The 20,912-nt window shown below is 36.7% G+C and overlaps 1 protein-coding gene and 1 long non-coding RNA gene across 2 annotated transcripts; both read right to left on the bottom strand.

The window, feature by feature from the left end:
- Nucleotides 1–1,451: 1,451 nt before the first annotated feature.
- Nucleotides 1,452–3,333, bottom strand: LOC133717913 (uncharacterized). The gene is made up of 5 exons (XR_009850029.1): nt 3,230–3,333; nt 2,984–3,095; nt 2,441–2,897; nt 2,198–2,246; nt 1,452–1,865 (listed from the first exon to the last, which is right to left on the bottom strand). It is a non-coding gene; the product is annotated as an uncharacterized LOC133717913 (long non-coding RNA).
- Nucleotides 3,334–14,612: 11,279 nt separating this feature from the next.
- LOC133716192 (uncharacterized) lies at nt 14,613–15,110 on the bottom strand. Its single transcript, XM_062142913.1, has one exon. It carries the CDS (start codon nt 15,108–15,110, stop codon nt 14,613–14,615), a length of 498 nt encoding a protein of 165 aa, XP_061998897.1.
- Nucleotides 15,111–20,912: the final 5,802 nt, after the last annotated feature.

The raw sequence follows: 20,912 nt of genomic DNA, 5'->3' as shown, positions 1-20,912 counted from the left end.
TTAGACCCTAAATCATTTCTGTCCTTGCACTTTAATTTCATCACGAGTGCCCCTGTGCTTACCAATTTCAATCAATCTTGTCTAACCCTTGACTTTCTTGCCAACTATTGTATGATGTATTTTGAAATTGTAGTCACATACAATATAATTTTGCATGCCACATTAGTGAATTTTCATCATACATGGGAGCCCATTAAACCCACATTTTCAATTTACAAAATACTTGACAAAAAAATTAATGATTGGACATGATTGATTAAATTGGAGAGCACAGGGGTACATGTGATGAAATTAAAAGTGCAGAGCCACAACTGATTGAACGTGTAAAGGTCAGGGAGGTCAAATGAAATTAGCTCTTGTAGAAACAAGCCATAGAACTTAAACAAAAGGAAACAAGGCACATTCAAGAGCCTAAAACCAGATCAAGAGAACCTATAATTAATTAAAGAAGCCTGGTCCCTGCCATACTCAGCAGCAAAAGAATTAGGCAAAGATCTCCACCAAAATGCTCCATCATGCGCTGCACCATATCTAGCAAGCTTATCAACTAATGCATTTCCCTCTCGATAAACATGTGAAATACGAAAGGCTAATTGAGTAATCAGGTTCAAGCAATCTATCCATTGAACATGCAATCTCCATGGAATCAAACTGGGTGTTTTGATGCAAGTGAGCACTAAAATAGAATCTGTTCCTAACTAAATATGAGTCCAACGACCAACCAAAGCAACGTGGATTGCTTCAATGACTGCTAGTATAGGCTACTGCTTATCTATCTATAGTCAGAAAACTTAACATTAAAAGAACTTATTAACATATAAGTTTATTTGGATGATGAGTTGATCGTATAAAGGGTGAGAACTCTATTTGAGATAGAAGTTTATCTCTAACAATGCCCAACTTGCTAATTGTGAGTCATGAAAGGCTCTACTTGAAATAACCTTAGTAAGAATATAGGCAAATCTTTCTTCTGAGTTGAAAAAAAAAAAAGGAAATAAGATTGGCACTAACCTAGCTTCTCCTTAATATTATATTTATCAACTTCAATGTGCTTAGTTCGATCATGTTGAGTTAGCACTACAAAAAAATTGACTTTTTACTACGGATAAAAAACGTCGTAAAAATATGAAAAAGCGTCGCAAAAAGTTTTTTACGACGGCTTTGCGACGGTTGAGCACGCGTCGCTAAAAATCGTGTCGCAAATGTTTAACAATTATTTACGACAGATCACAAACGTCGTAAATACTATTTCCGACGGATTTTGCGACACATTTTTGTATGTCGTAAAAAAATGCACTATCAGTCAAAAATTTATTGGCGACATTAGAGCCCCGTCGCAATTTTTCTATTTTTTTTTAAAAAATATTTTTAATTAAAATCTACTTTCGTTCTACTAATTTCCATTACATTATTGATGTTGTTTCCCAGTTACGGTCTTAATATATATCATATGATAAAAAACAAATTTATATTAATAACAAATTAACAAATACAATGATTTTCAATTGAATGTCAATAGGAAACAGTATCATGAAAATAGTCATGAGGTCGTTTTCAAACTAAAATAAGCTACATGTTTGAGCACCTTTGTATTCCTATTCCTACTAATCTTGAAACCAACTGCCTTCAAGCTATTCAGCAAAGTCTTCTATACTTAGATGTCAATCCAGTGGAAGATATCCAGGTGCTTCTTGTCTTCTTGATCCCATTCGTATTTCTCTTTTCTATTTCCCTGGGCAGGCCAATGGTGTCACACAGAGACCATCTGGTAATGATGTTCACTTTTTATTGACACCTCTTGTAGTAGTAAAATCTCCAAATTTAATCTGTACTTTGCTCTTGGGCTTATGAGTCTAGTCGAGGGTCTACATGTTCATAAGATCTTAGGTTAGTTCACAGTAGAGACATCCAAAATTCATTGATCTGAGCTCAATTAAAGATGATATTAGTAATCAATAAAGTCTAATAGAATACTAAAAGTAGAGTATTAAAGATAGCCAATTGTAAATTGTAATTGATTATGCAAATCAAGCAATGGTAGCTCACAAAGTAATACAGTAACCAAACCTAGCAATAATCATGCATTATGTAAAACTGCTGAAGTAAAAGCCAATAGAAATGATCTTCTATGCTAACACAATGACACAAAGGAAAGTCCCAGTGCAGAAACCATTTAAATTAGAGGAAAAAAGCATACCTCCACCCACACTATTTGTGAAGCTCAGATGACAATGAAGTGGTGTCACCTGCATCAAGCAAAAGCATCAACTTATTGTCAGTTGGACACAATTCTCTTGCTATAAGGAAAAATGTAAAGCCTGAAGTCATTGTTCTCTAACAATACCTGAAAATTGGTAAACCCAAATAAAATGCATAAACAAACTACACAAAAATCTTTTGTACACATCTCCTGCACACTTGGAACTTAAAATACTCCTACCTTAATTATTTAATTGAGTATTAACAGACTATCAGCATTCTCCGAATGCTTCAATCTCTCTTAGTCATCACCGCCCATGGAGGCCACCTTCCCCCTGTCTAGAGTTCATGGCTTTTTCAGCTTCATGTAATTCAAAAAGAACTCATATAACACACAAATAAAACCCCCAAATTATCAGAGACAATGTCAATAAAAACAAAAACCTAAAGATTTAACTGCATAGAAAATCTAACACCCCCTTTCAAATACCATTAAGATAATTAGAGTATTCTAAAACCTTAGGTGCAGTGACAATTTTATTGAAAACGAAAGGTCATAAGTGAATTCGAACACCGAGTAATTCAGATTGCATAATTTGATAAATCTTACCGAATAAAATAGCACCAATTACCAAATACACTTCAAGTAGACAAAAGCATCAATGGGTTTTTATCCCCAGACTCTGATATATCCATTTCTGCACATAAAAAAACAAGAATTCATTCCCAAAATTGGAAATTAAGTGATGGAATTTGAAGAATTAAACTAAAAGAAACAGGATACCACTGGAGATCCATATATAGACAACCCCAAAGTGAATGTCGAAATCAAATTGGAAGAGCAGCAGAACAGAAATCATAAATAGATCCAGGTGAGTAGATTCGTCAAACCACAACTGTAAAACATTATTGAGAGAATTGAATAAGTTTACCTAAATTAGACGGAGAGCGTGTTAGTTTCTGAAATAATAGTCATGAACTCAACATGTAATTAGAACTTTGAAACCCTTAACAAGAGCAAAGAAGTAACCTCATTTTCAGAGAGACAGAAATCTGGGGAGAGGGTTGAGCGAAAAATAAACGACGAGAGATTTCATGGAGAGTGGGCGGCTAATGCGTGAGAGGGTGAGATAAGAATAAACCTTTTTTTTTTCTTTTTCCAGCTTCAATATGTCGCAAACAAACATGTTTTCCTTTATTTACGACAACTGTGCGACGTTTTTAAATCAGGCGTCGGAAATCTATAAGCGCCGATATTTACCGCGCAAGGTTTTAATAACCGCCCAATTTTTTTTAATAATTTACGACGGCCGCTTCCATGTGTCGCAAGAAAATGTCGTTAATAACTCTTTTTCTTGTAGTGTAGATTATGTGTTATTTAAAATGTCTTCTTATTATCATATATAATACAACTTCATAGCTCGTTTAGTCTTAAAACCCAAGTCTCAGTGAAGATTTCTTAACCACAAGAGTTCACACATACCATGTGTCATACCATGACACTACAGCTTCAGCATTGGATCGAGTTACCACCCTCGATTTTTCTTCCGATTAACAAGATTGCCTCCAAAAAGTGAAATATCCTGAAGTTGATATTCAATCAGTATTGTAACCAATCTAATTTGTATAAGTATATCCACTAAGATGTAAGTGTTCATGCTCGGAGAACATGAGCCCTTTATCATGGTGCAGACTTGACATACTTCGATATTGAGATCACTACTTCTATATGAGTCTTACTAGGATAATGCATGAACTAACTAACAACACTCAGGCAATGTTAGGACATCTAATTTGTGCCAGATAAATCAATGTATTTTTCAACAAGCATTTGATATTGAGCTCCATCAATATATAGTAACCAGATGAAAGGTACCCAACAAAAATACCGAATCTAGTTTGTGACTCTGTAAGATCCCGGAAATTCTTTATTAATTTATGATGATTTTATGAAAATTATTAAGTTGATTGTTGGACAATTTCGTGGTTCGGGGATGGAGTGGAAGTGTTTCGGATGAATAATTACTCGAAAACATTCTATTTCGAGGAATCAAGAGGTTGACATATTATTTGTTGAGTTTCTCCAAAAACTTCCTTCACGAAAGTCGTAGAGCGCGTCGATACGAGTTTGGGGATATGTTGAACGCGAAAATCGGAGTTCGTATGAAGAAGTTATGGTCAACGGAAAAAGTTTCCATTTTTGGATAAATAGAAAAATTAGGAAAAAATCAGAAAAACACCTAGTTTCCAAAAACGGAAATCCTATCCGAGTTTCTCTCCTAAGCAGCCGACTCGACCCGAATCCGTTTTCCGGCCATATCTTCGCCGTCCAGCCACATCTGGCCGCGCCACCGGTCCCATTCGAACCTGCTCTTAATTATCTTTCGATCTGTGGTGGTGGTGCAAGACGAGCAGGCGCCGCCGGGACGACGCAGCAAGGCAGAAAGTGTGGTCGTGGCGCTGTTTCAGGTTGCAGGTTGTAACCTTAGTGCCGGAATATTTGGATACCAAGCCTTTGGCCGGGTGATTGGTTACAATTCAGTTAGAACTCTAATCTGTCTGCCAATGTACTGTCATGGGGCATAACTTTGTGTTATGGCACTTGTGGGTATATGTTTTTAAAAGAGAGTTTCAGATGTGTACTTTCTTTTATTGTCCAGGTTGGACCGGAGTTTCATATTGAATTGTTAGGTTAACGATTTATATGATTTTTTCACTGAGTTGACTTCTATTGTCTAGGTTGGACCGGATTTTCATATTGATTTGTTAGGTTAACATTTTATATGATTTTGTCACGATGTGACTTGTATTGTTTCTTTTGGGAAAAGAATATTGGGTTTTTAAAGAATCATGGTGTGTGTTTCTTTCCTTGAGTTTGAAATGTTTTCCTTAGGATTTGGGTGAGTTGCTTCCTTAAATGGAATGGGTGGATTTCTCGTGTTATTGGTGTGGGTTATTTTCTTTGAGTTGAAAGGTTTTTCTTGTTATTCGTGTGAGTTGTGTGGTTTTTGTATTTGAGTTTACTGATACGAGCTTGCAAAAGCTTACCGAGTTTGTTGTTTTAACCCAGTGCACTATTCCATGGTGTAGGGTGTATTGTGCATATCAGAGTAACAGTCGTCGAAGCTGAGGTTTTATAGCTGACGTAGCCTAGACGTAGAAGGGTACTTTGGTTTTAGTCTTCTGCTGTGTAGTGAGTTGTGGTGGGTGTGTTTACTTATTGAATTGTTATTCAGTTTAATTTGTGAACTGTCTGTAATGTAATATGTGACTCTAAAGAACGAGTTGGTATTGACATTGTGAGCTCAGTTTGTTTAGTAGCTTAATTTAAATGAAAAATTTTCTAAGTGTTTTTCTTGTGCTTGTTAAGTTATCGCGTTTCGGATTGAATTTCTTTATTCAAAATTCAGGGCGTGACAGTGAGACCTTTAATTGAGATAGAAATATGCGTGTAACAATGCTCAAATTGCTAATTGTGAGTCATGAAAGGCTCTACTTGGAATAGCCTTAGTAAGAATGTAGGCAAGCTATTCCTTTTGAGTTGACAAAAGAAAAGGAAATAAGCTTGGCATCAAGTTTCTCCTTCATATTATGTCTATCAACTTCAATGTGATTAGTTTAGTCATTTTGAAACGGATTATGTGTTATGTCTGATGCCTCTTTATTATCACTATAAAATCATGGATCGTTTAGGCTTAAAACCCAAGTCTCGAAGGAGATTTCTCTACCACAAGAGTTCACACACACCATGTGTTATACCATGACGCTAAAGCTTAAGCATTGGATCGAGCTACCACCTTCTACTTTTTTCTTCCAATTAACAAGGTTGCCTTCAACAAAAGTGAAATATCCTGAAGTCGATATTCGATATTCGATCAGTAATGTAACAAGTCCAATTTGTATTAGTATATCTACTAATATCGAAGTGTTCATGCTTGGGAACATAAGTCATTTTCTTGATTTAGACTTGAGATACTATAATATTCAAATCACTACTATCATATGAGTTTCACTAGGATAACACATGAATTAACTAACAACACTCAAAGCATATGCAATGAGACGTCTAATGTGAGCCAAATAAATCAATATATTTTCCGACAAGCATTTGATACTGAATAGTGTGTCTAGAGTTATTCTGCCAGGTTTTAAATTATGTAGAGCATTTTAGAGTTGTTTGCCAATCAAATCTTTCTGATTGGACATTTTGGATCGTAGTTTAGCAATTAAATCTCAATCTCTTGTGAGTAGGAATCCCATACTCCCATCGACATTCTTCTACTCTTGTAAGGTTAAGTTATGCATTTTGTGCATCTATTTTAGGTGTAACTAAAATATCTATCAACAAAAGACATAATTGTAAAACCATAATTACATGCTCACAACATATGCACAACAATCATAAAAGGATTAAGGCTTACCTTCAGCAATAACAGACATGGATTCCATCTTATGCAACTGCTTAACTCGATCACTGAATGTGGTCTTCTGTTACTTACCAACTTGCTTCTCAATGGACAGAACAATATGCAATAGTCGTGGTAGTAATCAGGGACCAATTCATCTGTATATATATGAGACTTAAACCTCAAGAAGCTTCCCATTAAAGCATTCCTTGTCGGTTTAGGTTTCACTGTTAGATTCCTAATGTATCACAACTTGTAGCCTTTCTTGTAGACTAAGCAATGGATTACTATCCTTAATGAATTGATACACTACTTCATTAAGTCACTAGTATTGATTTACTGTTTGTATCCATGTTAAACTAGGATTGATATTAAGCTAATCATCAATTACTTTATGATGATATGTGTTATGTCCATATTTGATCTTACAATCTCCCCCTTGGACTCACACATATCATGCTCGATGATTTACACCAGAGAACATCAAAACCTACTTAACTTACTGAAGTGCGCGCCAGATAACAAACTCAAATCGAAAATCCATTCCAACATGGTCAGATCACAGTTACTTATGCAGAGCAAGAAACAGTATACATTTTAACAAAAATGCAGAGTTTCAAAACCACTAACACAAGCTTCTGCAATCCACATATGTTCAACCAGAAGTGATACAATATATGTTAATGTGTATCAACAAGTAAACATATATTAGATCCTACTTTATGTTTCTAAAACCAGAAACTCAAGCAAATTCACTGAACACTGATGGCTTAAAAATATTGCTTGAACCTTAACATCATGCTTCACATGATTTAAGCCATCTGATAGCAAGTATAACTTTAAACACAAAATCGATAATTTTCAGAACATTCAACAAAAAACTGCAGCAATAACCAAAATCTGAAAATACCTCAAAATTTATTAATAAGAAAATCTGTCATTACAAACAAGTTGTGATAAACAAAAACAAAAGATCACAACTAATACACAAGAACTCAAAAAACCTTAGAATTTTAAATGCTCCAACTGGACTAACTCTCTACTAAACCTAAGCATCTAGATTAGCTAAAACTCCAATGCTTGCCGTATGCTTCTGGAATGCTGCTACTGACAAGGCCTTGGTGAAGGGGTCTGCTAGCTGTGAATTCGTGTCAATGCTCAAAACAGCTATCTCACCATGCTTAACCCTTTCTCTAACACTGTAATACTTTAAATCAATGTGTTTAGAATTATTTGATCTTTTACTGTTCTTGCTAAAGAAAACAGCTGCTTCATTATCACAATAAATCACAAGTGTGCCTGCCACAATGTGACTTAACACTTTGGTCTGCATCAAGAAATTCCTGATCCAAAGTCCTTCACACACAGTTTCATATACTGCAATAAATTCAGCTTGCATGGTGGAGGTTGAAACTAGTGTTTGCTTCATGGTTTTCCAAGCAACTGCACCTCCTGCTAGCATGTACACATATCCACAAGTTGACTTCTTGGAGTCTGGATAGTTCCCTGCGAAATCAGAATCTGAAAATCCAACGAGTTTCAAATCCTCCACTTGCCTATAAACTAGCATGTGACTTTTAGTTTTCTGCAGGTATCTCAACACTTTCTTCCCAGCTACCCAATGTTCATGGCCTGGATTAGATTGAAATCTCGATAAAATCCCTACTGCAAAAGACAAGTCTGGCCTAGTGCAGACTTGTGCATACATGAGACTTCCTACAAGTCTAGCATAAGGCTTTGACTCCATAATTTCTTTCTCAACATCACTATTAGGACTCTGCTTCTTGGTTAACTTATCACCTTTGGACATGGGAACTTCTCCAGCTGCACACTTTTCCATACCAAATCTCTTCAAAACTTTGGTAATATAATTCTGTTGAGACAAACCAAGTAGTCTCTGTGCTCTATCTCTTTTAATCTCAATGCCTAGTACATAGGATGCTTCTCCTAAGTCTTTCATGTCAAAATTCTTTGACAGAAAGCTCTTGGTGTCTTTAAGCAGTTCAATGTTACTGCTAGCCAAAAGTATATCATCGACATAGAGTACTAGGAAAATAAAATTGTTCCCAACTGTCTTCAAGTAAACACACTCATCAACAAGATTCTCTGTAAATCCAAAAGTAGAAATCACAGAATCAAATTTCTTGTACCACTGTCTAGAAGCTTGTTTAAGGCCATAAATTGATTTTCTTAACCTGCATACTAAGTTTTCACTTCCAGCTTGCACAAAACCTTCTGGCTGCCTCATATAAATCACTTCATCTAGTTCACCATTCAAGAAGGCTGTTTTAACATCCATTTGGTGCAGCTCCATATCAAAATGAGCCACTAAAGCCATGATTATCCTAAACGAGTCTTTTGTAGAAACTGGAGAAAAAGTCTCAGTAAAATCAATGCCCTCCTTCTGTGTAAAACCCTTGGCAACTAATCTTGCTTTATGTCCCTCTACATTGCCATTTGCATCTCTTTTGGTTTTGAAAACCCATTTACAACCTATAGGTTTCTGATTAGGGTCAGGTTCAACTAATTCCCAAACTGCATTTTGCCTCATGGAATCAATTTCTGCTTCCATTGCTAGCTGCCATTGGTGAGATTCATTACTTTCAATAGCCTGGTTAAATGTAGTTGGATCATTGTCCTCTGCACAGTCCATTTCAATTTCTGCTTCTTGTAGATAAACAATGTAGTCACTATCTTCCCCCCCCATAAGTTGGTTTTCTTGCTCTCTGTGATCTTCTAGGCTGAGGGTTGACAGGGACTTGATCAGTTACAGGGTCAGTTACTTGACCAGTGACAGTTACTTGGTTAGTTACTTGACCAGCGACAGTTACTTGGTTAGTTACTTGACCAGCGACAGTTACTTGGTCAGTGACTTGACCAGTGACAGGTACTTGACCAGTTACATGGTCAGTTACATGACCAGTTACTTGATCAGGGACAGTTACGTGGTCAGTTACTCGACCAGTGACTCGATCAATTACATCTTGTTCTAAAGGCAATACAACACTTATATTCTCATCCGACACAATTTCCTCAAAATCTGAGGTTAAATCCTCAAGGTTTGTATTGTGAACTTTTTCACTTAGAAACTTTACTTGATGTGTTTCAAAAATTCTAGGTGAATGATGAGCAGAATATAATTTATAGCCTTTAGATTTATCTGGATAACCTATAAAATAGCAACTAACTGTCTTAGGATCAAGTTTATTCAAGCTTGGATTATAAATCCTAGCTTCTGCATGACATCCCCAAACATGGCAGTGATGAAGACTAGGTTTTCTGCCACACCAAAGCTCAAAAGCAGTCTTTTCTATAGCTTTGCTAGGTGTTCTGTTGCAAATATAATTTGCAGTTTTTAAAGCCTCACCCCACAGAAATTTAGGCAAACCTGTTGTACACATCATACATCTAACCATGTTCAAAAGAGTCCTATTCTTTCTCTCTGCAACACCATTCTGTTGTGGGTTATAGGGTGTTGTATATTGAGCTTTAATTCCATTGTCTTGCAAAAACAAGGCAAATGGACCCTTTTGTTGGCCGGATTCAGTGTACTTGCCATAGAACTCACCCCCTCTATCTGATCTTACTGTTTTGATTTTCTTTTCTAGTTGATTTTCTACCTCAGACTTAAAGATTTGAAAAGCTTTCAATGCTTGTGCCTTTTCTGAAAGTAGATAAACATAACTGTATCTAGAAAAATCATCAATGAATGTGATAAAATACACATTCCCACAGATAGTTTGATGCCTAAATGGTCCACATATATCAGTGTGTATGAGTTCTAATAAATTTTGGCTTCTATATGCAGTCTTCTTTCTAGTATTAGTTATTTTTCCCTTAAAGCATTCAACACAGTCTGTTAGATCAGAAAAATCAAGTTCATTTAGGATGTTGTTTTTCACCAAAATTTTCAGTCTCTCTTTTGAAACATGGCCGAGTCTTCTATGCCATAAAAATGCAGACTTTTCATTTAGTTTGGTTCTTTTAACACCTGTTAAAGTGCTAGTACTGTTGGTGTTATTTTCAACAAGTAAAATTTCTTGTTGAGCCATTGAACAATTTAACTATAAATAATCATTCATAATAACACCAGAACCAATTTGAACAGAATTTTTAGAAATAAGAATTCCATTACTATCCATAACAAGTCTACAACCAGATTTTACTAAAAGAGAAACTGAAACCAAATTCCTTCTCATGGAAGGTACATAAAAAACATTGTCCAGAACTAATAATTTTCCTAATCCTAAATCGAGCTTTAAGGTTCCAATAGCCTTGACTGCCACTCTCATGCCATAGCCTACACACAGGTTCACTTCATCACTTTTTGGGATTCTCCTCCTTATGAATCCCTGCAAAGAATTAGTAATATGAATAGGTGAACCTGAATCTATCCACCAAGACTGTGGTTCAACATTTATAAGATTAATTTCTAAGGAAAAAACTGTATTAGAAAAAATCTTACCCTTTTTGGCTAACCAATTCTTATAGCCAGTGCAGTCCTTTTTCATGTGTCCTACTCTTTTGCAAAAGTAGCACTTGAACCTGAATGGCCTGTTTTCCTTGGCCACTGCAGCTGTTGAACTCTTAGTTATGGCTTTGGTAGGCTTGAGCTTATTCTGGGGCTTTTTCCTTTTAGGCTTCTCAATGAGGTTAATGGTTGTAGCAGGTTCCTTTTCTTCCTTGATCCTAGATTCCTCATCCACACAGATGAATATAAGTTCATCTAGAGTCCAGTTTCCCTTTTGAGAGTTGTAACTGGTCCTAAGATGACTAAAACTGTTAGGCAAGGAATGTAGTGCATAATGCACTACTTGCTCATCCCTAACCCCCATTAAGAGTTCCCTGAGTCTGCCATTTATATTGATCATCTTCATAATATGCTCTCTAACTCCCCCTGAACCCATGTACTTCAAATCATGAAACTCCTTGGTTAGCCTAGCTGCTTCTGCTTTTTCACTTTCTTTAAACTTAGCACCTATGAGTTCCAGAAAATCTGATGCTAGCTCAGGCTCTTCTATACTTCCCCTGACAGTCTTAGACATAGATGTTCTGATGAGGTTCTTAGCCATTCTATTGGATCTATGCCACTTCTTGTAAAGGTCAGTATCTTTCTTGGTGCTCTTTTCATTTAACTCTTCAGGCTTATCCTCAGTAAAGCAGTAGTCTATGTTCTCATGCATTCCCATATAATTTTCCACAGAGTCTAGCCAAGCTCTATAGTTGGTTCCAGTTAACATCAAGACACTGTTCAAGTTCATGTAAGAGTTACCTAAGGAGCAAAACAAAAATTCGAGTGAGTTCTCAGTTTGTAAAGAAAATATGTTTAAGTTTTCTGTGTTTTATTTAGCTTTAAGTAACCAAAACAAGAACATACAGAAAACCTAAACAACCATACTTGCATTCATGTCAGTCCATAACAAAAAAACAATGTTAAGCAACACTTTTGAGCAGAAGCATAACATCCTGGAGTTCTTTATCAATATGCCATGTTTAATGAAAACAAGTTATCCAAAGAAATTTATCCACATCTTTAGACAGAAGAAAAATTTCTAAGTATCCGTATTTATTTTCATCAAGCATGCATACTGCTGTTTTGTATTCTAAAACCATACTTAACCACTTCTTTGGAAGATAAAACTGAAGCATAGTTTTAAAACACAAAACACAATTTCAGTTTTGTTACTCGATCAGGTACAGTTACTTGGTCAGTTACTTGACCAGTTACACGTACCTGATCAATGTTTTCTGCCAACATCAATGAAGGATGCTTTGTGCATCATAATCACTTATGCCAACAGAAAACCACAAAACATATGAGCTCTTTTACTTTACATTCTATCCAGATTCATCCTTGTAAGAAAATTAAGCTCTTGTATCTGTCAACTTTAACAACGTGTAAACAAAATCTGGGAGATTTCTGTTCTTCATACAATTTTACACAATCACAGATACAATACCATATCATCAATCAATTCAACATGCATATTCAAGCATAACCAAAATTGATTCGATTCCAAGAAACCACAGAACAATCAAGAAATTGTAAATTTCATCCGGTCACCATCTACTCTAGCCTAACGCACGCCGGGAATGCAACTAGGGTTCTTGGGCACAATCAAAAATTCAATTATCATGCTATGAATCAAAATCAATCTCACAGAAAAACCTGTTTTTGCTTTTTCCCCAATTTGCTGCAAAAAATCTCAGCGGAAGCGTGAATTTTATAATTAACCAGATGCAGCAGTCGACTTAAGTAACTTACCTTGATCAGGTACCTGACCAGTTACTTGGTCAGTTACCTGGTCAATTACTTACTTGGTCAGGTACCTGACCAGTTACATGACCAGTGACTTGGTCAGTAACCTGATCAATTACTTGACCCGTAAAGCAAAAACCCTTAAAAAAATTTATGTTTGTTTTGCAAAACCCTAAAACGATTTTCATATTTGTGAGCCTATGCTCTGATACCAATTGTAAAACCATAGTTACATGCTCACAACATATGCACAACAATCATAAAAGGATTAAGGCTTACCTTCAGCAATAACAGACATGGATTCCATCTTATGCAACTGCTTAACTCGATCACTGAATGTGGTCTTCTGTTACTTACCAACTTGCTTCTCAATGGACAGAACAATATGCAATAGTCGTGGTAGTAATCAGAGACCAATTCATCTGTATATATATGAGACTTAAACCTCAAGAAGCTTCCCATTAAAGCATTCCTTGTCGGTTTAGGTTTCACTGTTAGATTCCTAATGTATCACAACTTGTAGCATTTCTTGTAGACTAAGCAATGGATTACTATCCTTAATGAATTGATACACTACTTCATTAAGTCACTAGTATTGATTTACTGTTTGTATCCATGTTAAACTAGGATTGATATTAAGCTAATCATCAATTACTTTATGACGATATGTGTTCTGTCCATATTTGATCTTACAATAATCTCAATTTTACGGTCGGGATTTTTATTGTTATGCTGATATTAGAAGGCCAAGACGAGGCAACGTCGCAAAGGCGATCCCACGACCGATCTCAAAGCTTCTATACCGAGTCCGAGCATAAGCGTAATCCCAAGACTCCAAGAGAAGAAGCGAGGGACGACGGGTCGTGAGACATTATGTAATGTTAGTAGGTAATTATATGATCCATTTTGACCCTTCTGAACGACCGGTCACAGTTCAACGGGCTTCAATTCCTCCATCTTCTCTCAAGCCTTTTCTCTCAAGGGAGGCAGCATTTAGATAGTCTGATACATTGTGCAGCCCTAAACAATCTATTCTGTTGTGATTTATTACCTCTATCTTTGCCTTCATTTCTTTGAGGGGCATCAAGCTAATCCCGTTCTTCAGACTCCCTGTTTTTTTTTCTCGTCTGTGAAAATTCTGACTAAATAAGAAGCCTTTTAGTTTCAGCCGGGCCATGAAATTAAATCTCAGGGCAGAAAGAAACTCCACCTTCCCTCACGGCTAGCCAGTAGCCACCACCTCTACATACTACTCCACACAGTCCACCCCAAAACCCATGTATGATCCAAAATCACTACACCAATACCTCCAGAATTTCAGCTTGTCGAATGAGCATCAAAATTCGGCTTCAATGGTGCCGAATGTGGTTGGCAACACTGCCTCAGGCTTCTTCGTTCTAGTAGGCAACAATGCACTATGATAATATCGGCAAGTGTCAAAGTAATCAGCTTTCGGCTTCAAGAATGTAAGTGTTTCAGACGAACCTTGTAGTGATATCCTGGGTCAATATCAATCTATTGCAATGGAAAAGGAAACTTGAAGTTGATGAAAAATGCAGCTATAAATTCTTGCAGTTAATTTTGGTTCAACAATGGAATTAACTCTAGATAATAATTTATGATTGAGAGGATATTTAGTTACAGAGCGTATCAGACACTATCAGTACTGAACTCACTGAAATTTACCTTGTTTGGTGATATTTATGTATTTGCAGAACAGGTAAACAATATTACTACACACTCTGCTACTACTCGGGAATAGGAACCAGCACAGGTCGCCAAGCCCTCTTCAGCAATCTACACCTAAACGACGCCGTCAGGGGTCGACTTAAAAACCCGCCGCGCCGAGTCCTCGCCAAGCCACCGACGCCACCGCCGACGTCCGTCGCCGACAGCAATCCCCGCTCCTCTCCATCTTCCACCTCTCGGCCTCTCCTTCCATCCTCCAGCGGCGGCGGCGACGACACGAACAGGTCCCTGAGCTTACGGCGGACCCGAGCCTGCTCCTTGCTGTTCTTCCTCTCCGGCGGGTCGTCATTTTCGCGATCGTCGTCGTCGTTGTTGGGAGCATCGGAGGAGGTACTCCGGCGAGGCATTCGGCGGCGGTCGGGGCGGGTGAGGAACATTCTGAGGGTTTTGCGGCGGCGGAGGTGGATGACGGGGCTGGCGGATGGGCTGCGCGTGGGGCTTCCGGCGACGACGGAGCATTGAGTGGCGAGGAGCTTGAATTTTTGCAAGGTTGCCATATCCGATCGAGGGTGAAGATTCGATGTGGGTGTTGTCAGGTAGTGATTGGAAATGGAAAGGGTTGGGTGGTTGAGAGAGAAGGTGAGATCTGATCTGAGGCCATGGCACCTTTTTTACCGTTGGGACTGAGAGCTAAATGGAGGTGGAGCAATGCAAAAATTTAGAGAGAGAGAGAGAGAGTAAATAAAGCGGCTTTAATAATTGGAATTATTGGGGGGTGCAACTTTTGCTTTGGGTGTCGAGCCGATTGGGGTGTTGGGGTCCATTTGGGTTGGACTACGTTAGATGGTTACAGGCGGCAGGCTGTGGATGGATGGAATCTTTGCTGGGTTGAATAGGATCATGTAGATGAAGATCGCAGTGAAGACAAGGATGCTTGGAATTTGAGAAGGTTTAGTTTGATGATTTTGTTGGAGGTTTCTGGTTTTAAATCTTGTTTTGTTGATAATGAAAGGAGAATAGAATCTAGGTTTGGCTTTTGCTAGATTCTAATGAAGCCTGTACACTTAAAACCAAATAGAAATGTTGTTAGGCGTTACAATCAATCAATTGTCCATTTTTACATTCTTCGTCTAAATAAACATGATACACGTCCACGTACTTCTGAGATCGTATTTTCATTGCTATTGAGTATTTTCATTGTTACCTACTGGTTATTTGAAATATAAATATTGTCTTGGTCAAGGATTCGGATCTATGTGTGTTACTGTGTATACAAGTACATAGTGGGAAAACTGATAGAAATAGTAAATTATGGCTCCGCGTGAGCAAAATCTTTCTGGTATGTCACCACCTTTGTAAAGCGAATAGAGTAGCCAATGATGCACTCTTCGCTAATTGGTGCTCGTTAGAATACATATTTTTTGTAGAGACTCTCGTTATGATCTCGGGTTGTTCTCTTCATGCTTATTGTAATCTGGGGTTTAGGTATCATGTCCCCCCCATGTATTCTGAGGTTTCATTAATGGTCAAGGCTTGAGGGCAGCCGTACTGACCCTATTTCAAAAAAAAATAAATAAATAAATGAATGGGTTTTGCGGGTTGAGTGAAGAATATACGAGTAGATTTGGATTTGAATTTTCCAATGCATTTATTAATTGGCTCAATTTTAAGTTGAAATTATCCAAAGCTGACACAACACAATTCATTAACAACATTTTACAAGTTAATTTTAATTAGTTTGTTACTTTATTTTCTCTTGATTTTTTTGTGATTCAATTATTTTGCCCTTCATGCTACCAAATCAATGTTTGGACCTGGTTTGGCAAAAGATGAGCTTTAGACTCACCTAGACGGCTAGACCGGTCAATTTATTGCACTTTATGTTGTTGCTTGATTACAACTTGAGTGTGTTGGCAGCCACTATATTCTTATTGAAGATTATTATGGACTATGTGTCACGCCCCGATCTCTAACACATATGAGATCAGAAGCTATCATAATTATTTACCACAAGAAAGGCAGAAGAAGGTAACTAAATCAAAGCAGAAGAAACAAGTAGACCAAACGATGTCTTTATAAACATTTCAGCATGATCTGTTGCGTGTGTACAAGATTTAAACTTGCCTATAATACAATTGCAAAAACCCTTACACCAAGGGATCATGTCCAGAAGTATAGAAGATAATTACAAGACAGGGTTCACCAAAAAAAGAAAACAAAGCACAAGTTCTAACACTCAGCACTCAATTCTTGACCCTGCCACCTTCATATCTGCAAAACAAGAACCGCAAAGGAGACATGAGCAACTAAAGCTCAGTGAAAGAAATACTCAAAAGTTACAAACAAAATACTAAACAAGTATGCAGCCGTGTTCCCCTGGTCAGCAGCTGACCATGGGGAATATGGTCACTCACCGTCCGATTGAAATCGGACGGTTGACAGCTAAGTGATGAAATCTGAGATGAGAGCTGTCAACCGTCCGATTTCAATCGGACGGTGAGTGACCATATTCCCCATGGTCAGCTGCTGACCAGGGGAACACTATCTCAAGTATGAAATCAAACCATAAGCAAAATCTAACAAATTGGTTCCTCACCAGAACACAATTACACAAATTGTAACTAACAAACTAGAACATTTAATCTCCAGAACTAGATTTACTCTTCCTAAATCTAGATTACACAAAAGAAGAATGAAACTAGATTTAGGTGTCTTCCTAAACTCTAGCCACCTCAAGCACAAGAACAAGCTAATATAAGACTTTGTTAAAAACCACACAAATAAACAACAGCAAACTCCAAAAAAAAAAATAATAAAGAAGCAAAGCAAAGTAATAATAAAAAAAAACGGATATCACAGTATCACACTATGTATTGAAGGTTCTTGTGCATGAAGGACAATAAGACAAGTATGAACATAAGGTGGAAGGTTTATTGATACTTAAGAAATTTTACAAAGTGAGAGCAATAGTAAGTATTCAGATTTTTTCTTCTCAAAAATGCACTTGCTCTGCTTGCCTATTACACCATTCTATATACTAGCTTCAACTAACTTTGTTACAAAACCCACTATAAGGCGGTGATGACTGAAAAAAAAAAAAGAAAAAAAAAAAGACAAGTGGACTTAGCATAGAAGTGTAGACAACTTAACATGCAAGTGTAGACAAAAGTTGAAATGCAAGTTTTTTTTTCCCCTCAACATACACTCTGGTACAATCTTGTAAAATTAATAAAAGCACATGCCTCCACAATTGTTATGTGTACCTCCTCAAATTTTTATACAAATTTATTTCTCTCTACTCTCATAAAATTGAAAAAGAAAGGGGCCATAACCTATCTGTCGTCTTCTCTCTTCACCAGAGCCGGCTTAGATGCCGTGCAAGGTGTGTGATGGAACAGGGCCTCCAAATTATGGGGCCCTATATAATTCTCAGTGCTATTATATATTCGTGCGAAAGGGTCCTGATTGCATGAATGTTTCTTAGTTCAGTTGGCACTCAACTTCTATACAAGTTCAAATCACATTGCATGTCATTTGTTTTACTTTTCTGGGGGCCCCTTTTCCTTCCTCTATTTTTTTTAAATTTCTTTATTTTATAGATACTACATTTATCCCTTATTCTTCTTTCATTTATTTTTATACTACCCAAAAAATTATATTTATCTTCCTTTTCCTTCGTCCTTTTTTTTTGTTGATAATACATTTATCCTTTTTTTTTTTTTTTTAAACCCCACCCCATTCCCACCCTTGATAGAGCTCGAACTCCTGACCTCTTATATATGAGACCAAAGCCGTACCACCCCACCAAACACACACACCCAATAATACATTTATCCTTGATCATTCTTTCATTTATTATGTTTTTTGAATAATATTGTATTGTATTTATCTTCGTTAATAATTCATTTGTAGTTTTGCTTGTTTTAATGGAATTTTTGTTTACAAGTTTTAGTCATCTTTCTCTCTGTTTTTTGTTATTTTTTTCCTTTTGTTTTTAAAAGAAGTGGAAAAGTAATATAAGATATATAAGAGGCTCAAAACAAAACAAGCAACTAAAAAAAAATTAATTGTATTTATATTTGTTTGTATATAACAAAAATTTTCAATAATATATTTATGTAAGACCGGGTAAAGAGGCCGTATTCTCAATCTCGAACAAGGCCTCTAAAACTTTTGCGACGAAGAGCAGAGCCACCTCGTTTTTCTTTCCTTTTCGTTCTCCTCTACTTCTTCCTCTTTCTCATGAGAAAATTCACCATGTCATTTCATAAACGGATCTAATGTACAAGCAAGAGAGAGGATAAAACTTTTTGCAAGTCAGATATTGAGACTTTGACATTGGTTTCGAAAAGAAGTTTCTCAAAGGATAAGATCTTGCTGGGAAAAAACAGAGAGACAGAGAAAAAGAAAGAGAAGAAACAGAGAAATAGAGAGTTAAGGTCATGAAGAAGGAAGAGGGGCATCTCATTTTCTTTTCTTTTCCAGTTTTGTAAAGGGGTATAATGGAAATTAAGGAGTAGCTACAAAAAGTGTGCAGCAGATTTTTAGAAGAAAATTGCCGACAAAATGTCTCTCATGTCATTTCAAAAGTTTGAAGACCGAAAGGGAGTTACCTCCATCTCGGACCCCCCCCCCCCCCCCCAAATTCTTGTTATAAATATGTATTTTCTTAAAAGTTACAACCAGCACAGCTATTTAATAGTAAGTTAAGTGCATTTTTGTTTTTTAGCTTTCATATTAGGTTTTTTATTGTTATTTTTAATTCTCCCGTACTTATTGTATCTTATTAGGGCTGTCATTCGGTCAGTTCGAATCGGTTATAGGTATTACCAACTTCAAAATCAAAGCTTTCGGTTTCAAAATTGAGCTACCAATTACCAACCAAAATTTTCGGTTTTTAATCATATCTACCAAATTCGGTATTTCAATTTTCGGTATTACCAACTTTAGAACAACTAATTCTTTGTAATATAAATTAGAATGAACAAAATTAGGTTTTTCAATTTTATAACCGTAAACTTTGTATTCATCTACTAATCATAGCTTTCTTTTGTATATATGACATCAAATTTTAGCCATTTTCAATAAAACTAGGTTATTTAACCATCTTGGACTAGGTTACTCAAAATACATGTACTATTAGGGCATGTTTGTTTCACGGGACTACCATGCCTCACCTTAATTTCTATGAGAGTCCTGGACTTCTCAAGCCTGGCTTATGCTAAACTAATCTTGATCCATGTTTGGTGCTGCATAGGACTACAACAGAAGAACGAACTCTTAATAAGAAAGAACAACACAGGAAAGAACACCAGGAGAATGATTGGTTGAGTAGAAAAAGAACAAAGAACCAACTAGTGGAGTAGAAAAAGAACAAAGAACCAACTGATCGATTAAGGATTAACCAAGCCTTGATGAACTATCCAAAAAACATAGAGACAGATATCAACTTATCTGAAATTTTTGAAAACAAAACATATGGTTTGGCAAGGCAACCAATCCCCCAATCTCTCTCTCTGCTCTCCCAGACTTTATCACGTAACAAACACAACTAGTTTGAACAATTTACCAAACATTAGATCAAATCTCAAATACCAAAAGCAAAAATCAAAATCAAACTCAAATTCACAAATATGTCTTCTTTGTCCAGCTCTTGCTTCAATGGTTCTGTACTCCGACTCTCTTTTCTTATTTCTTCTCATAATCTAAATCAGATGTCTTTATTGCCACTGACTAGGAACCCAACTCGAATTTGTGGTAATCGGATTGCATGCAAGAACTCAAATTCCTGGTGAGTAATTAGCCTTTGAACAAAAAACATTTCTTAAACCCAGAAAAAAAAAAAAAAAGAGCAGAGCAAAAACGTGAAATTGATCACAATTCTTACCAGGTCAAGCTACTCAGACAACAAATTGATCAAAATCTTAGCAGATCAAGCTACCCAGACACCAAAGAGATAGAAGAAGAAGAAGAAGAAGGTAGAGGGGATTGAAGGAAAGAGTGCACAATGATTAACGCAAGAAAGGGAGTATGATCGAGTAAAGAGAGAAACTGAACCTGGTCTAGTTGAAGGAGACTGAAGCGAAAGATGCGAGTGAGCGATGAGAAGCGAAGAACGAGAGCGTTGCTTCCACAGTCCGGTGAAATTTGGGGAGACTATGTAAGAAGGTGCGGAGGCAGATTCGGGGACTGCATAGTCTCATTTAAGTGAGTCCTTGTTTCAGCCAAACATAGGATAACTCTTATTCTAATAAATAAGACAGTCCAATCCCATGTAACAAACACCACCTTAATGTAATATATTGAGTAATGTTCATACTATTATGAAAACTTTTATGTTTATTTCTTAATATACATGT

Source organism: Rosa rugosa, chromosome 6 (assembly GCF_958449725.1).
Source record: "Rosa rugosa chromosome 6, drRosRugo1.1, whole genome shotgun sequence".
In the NCBI taxonomy this organism is placed as follows: Eukaryota; Viridiplantae; Streptophyta; class Magnoliopsida; order Rosales; family Rosaceae; genus Rosa; species Rosa rugosa.
The sequence above is the reverse complement of the archived record's forward strand: the minus strand, read 5'-3'. Positions and strand labels throughout refer to the sequence as shown.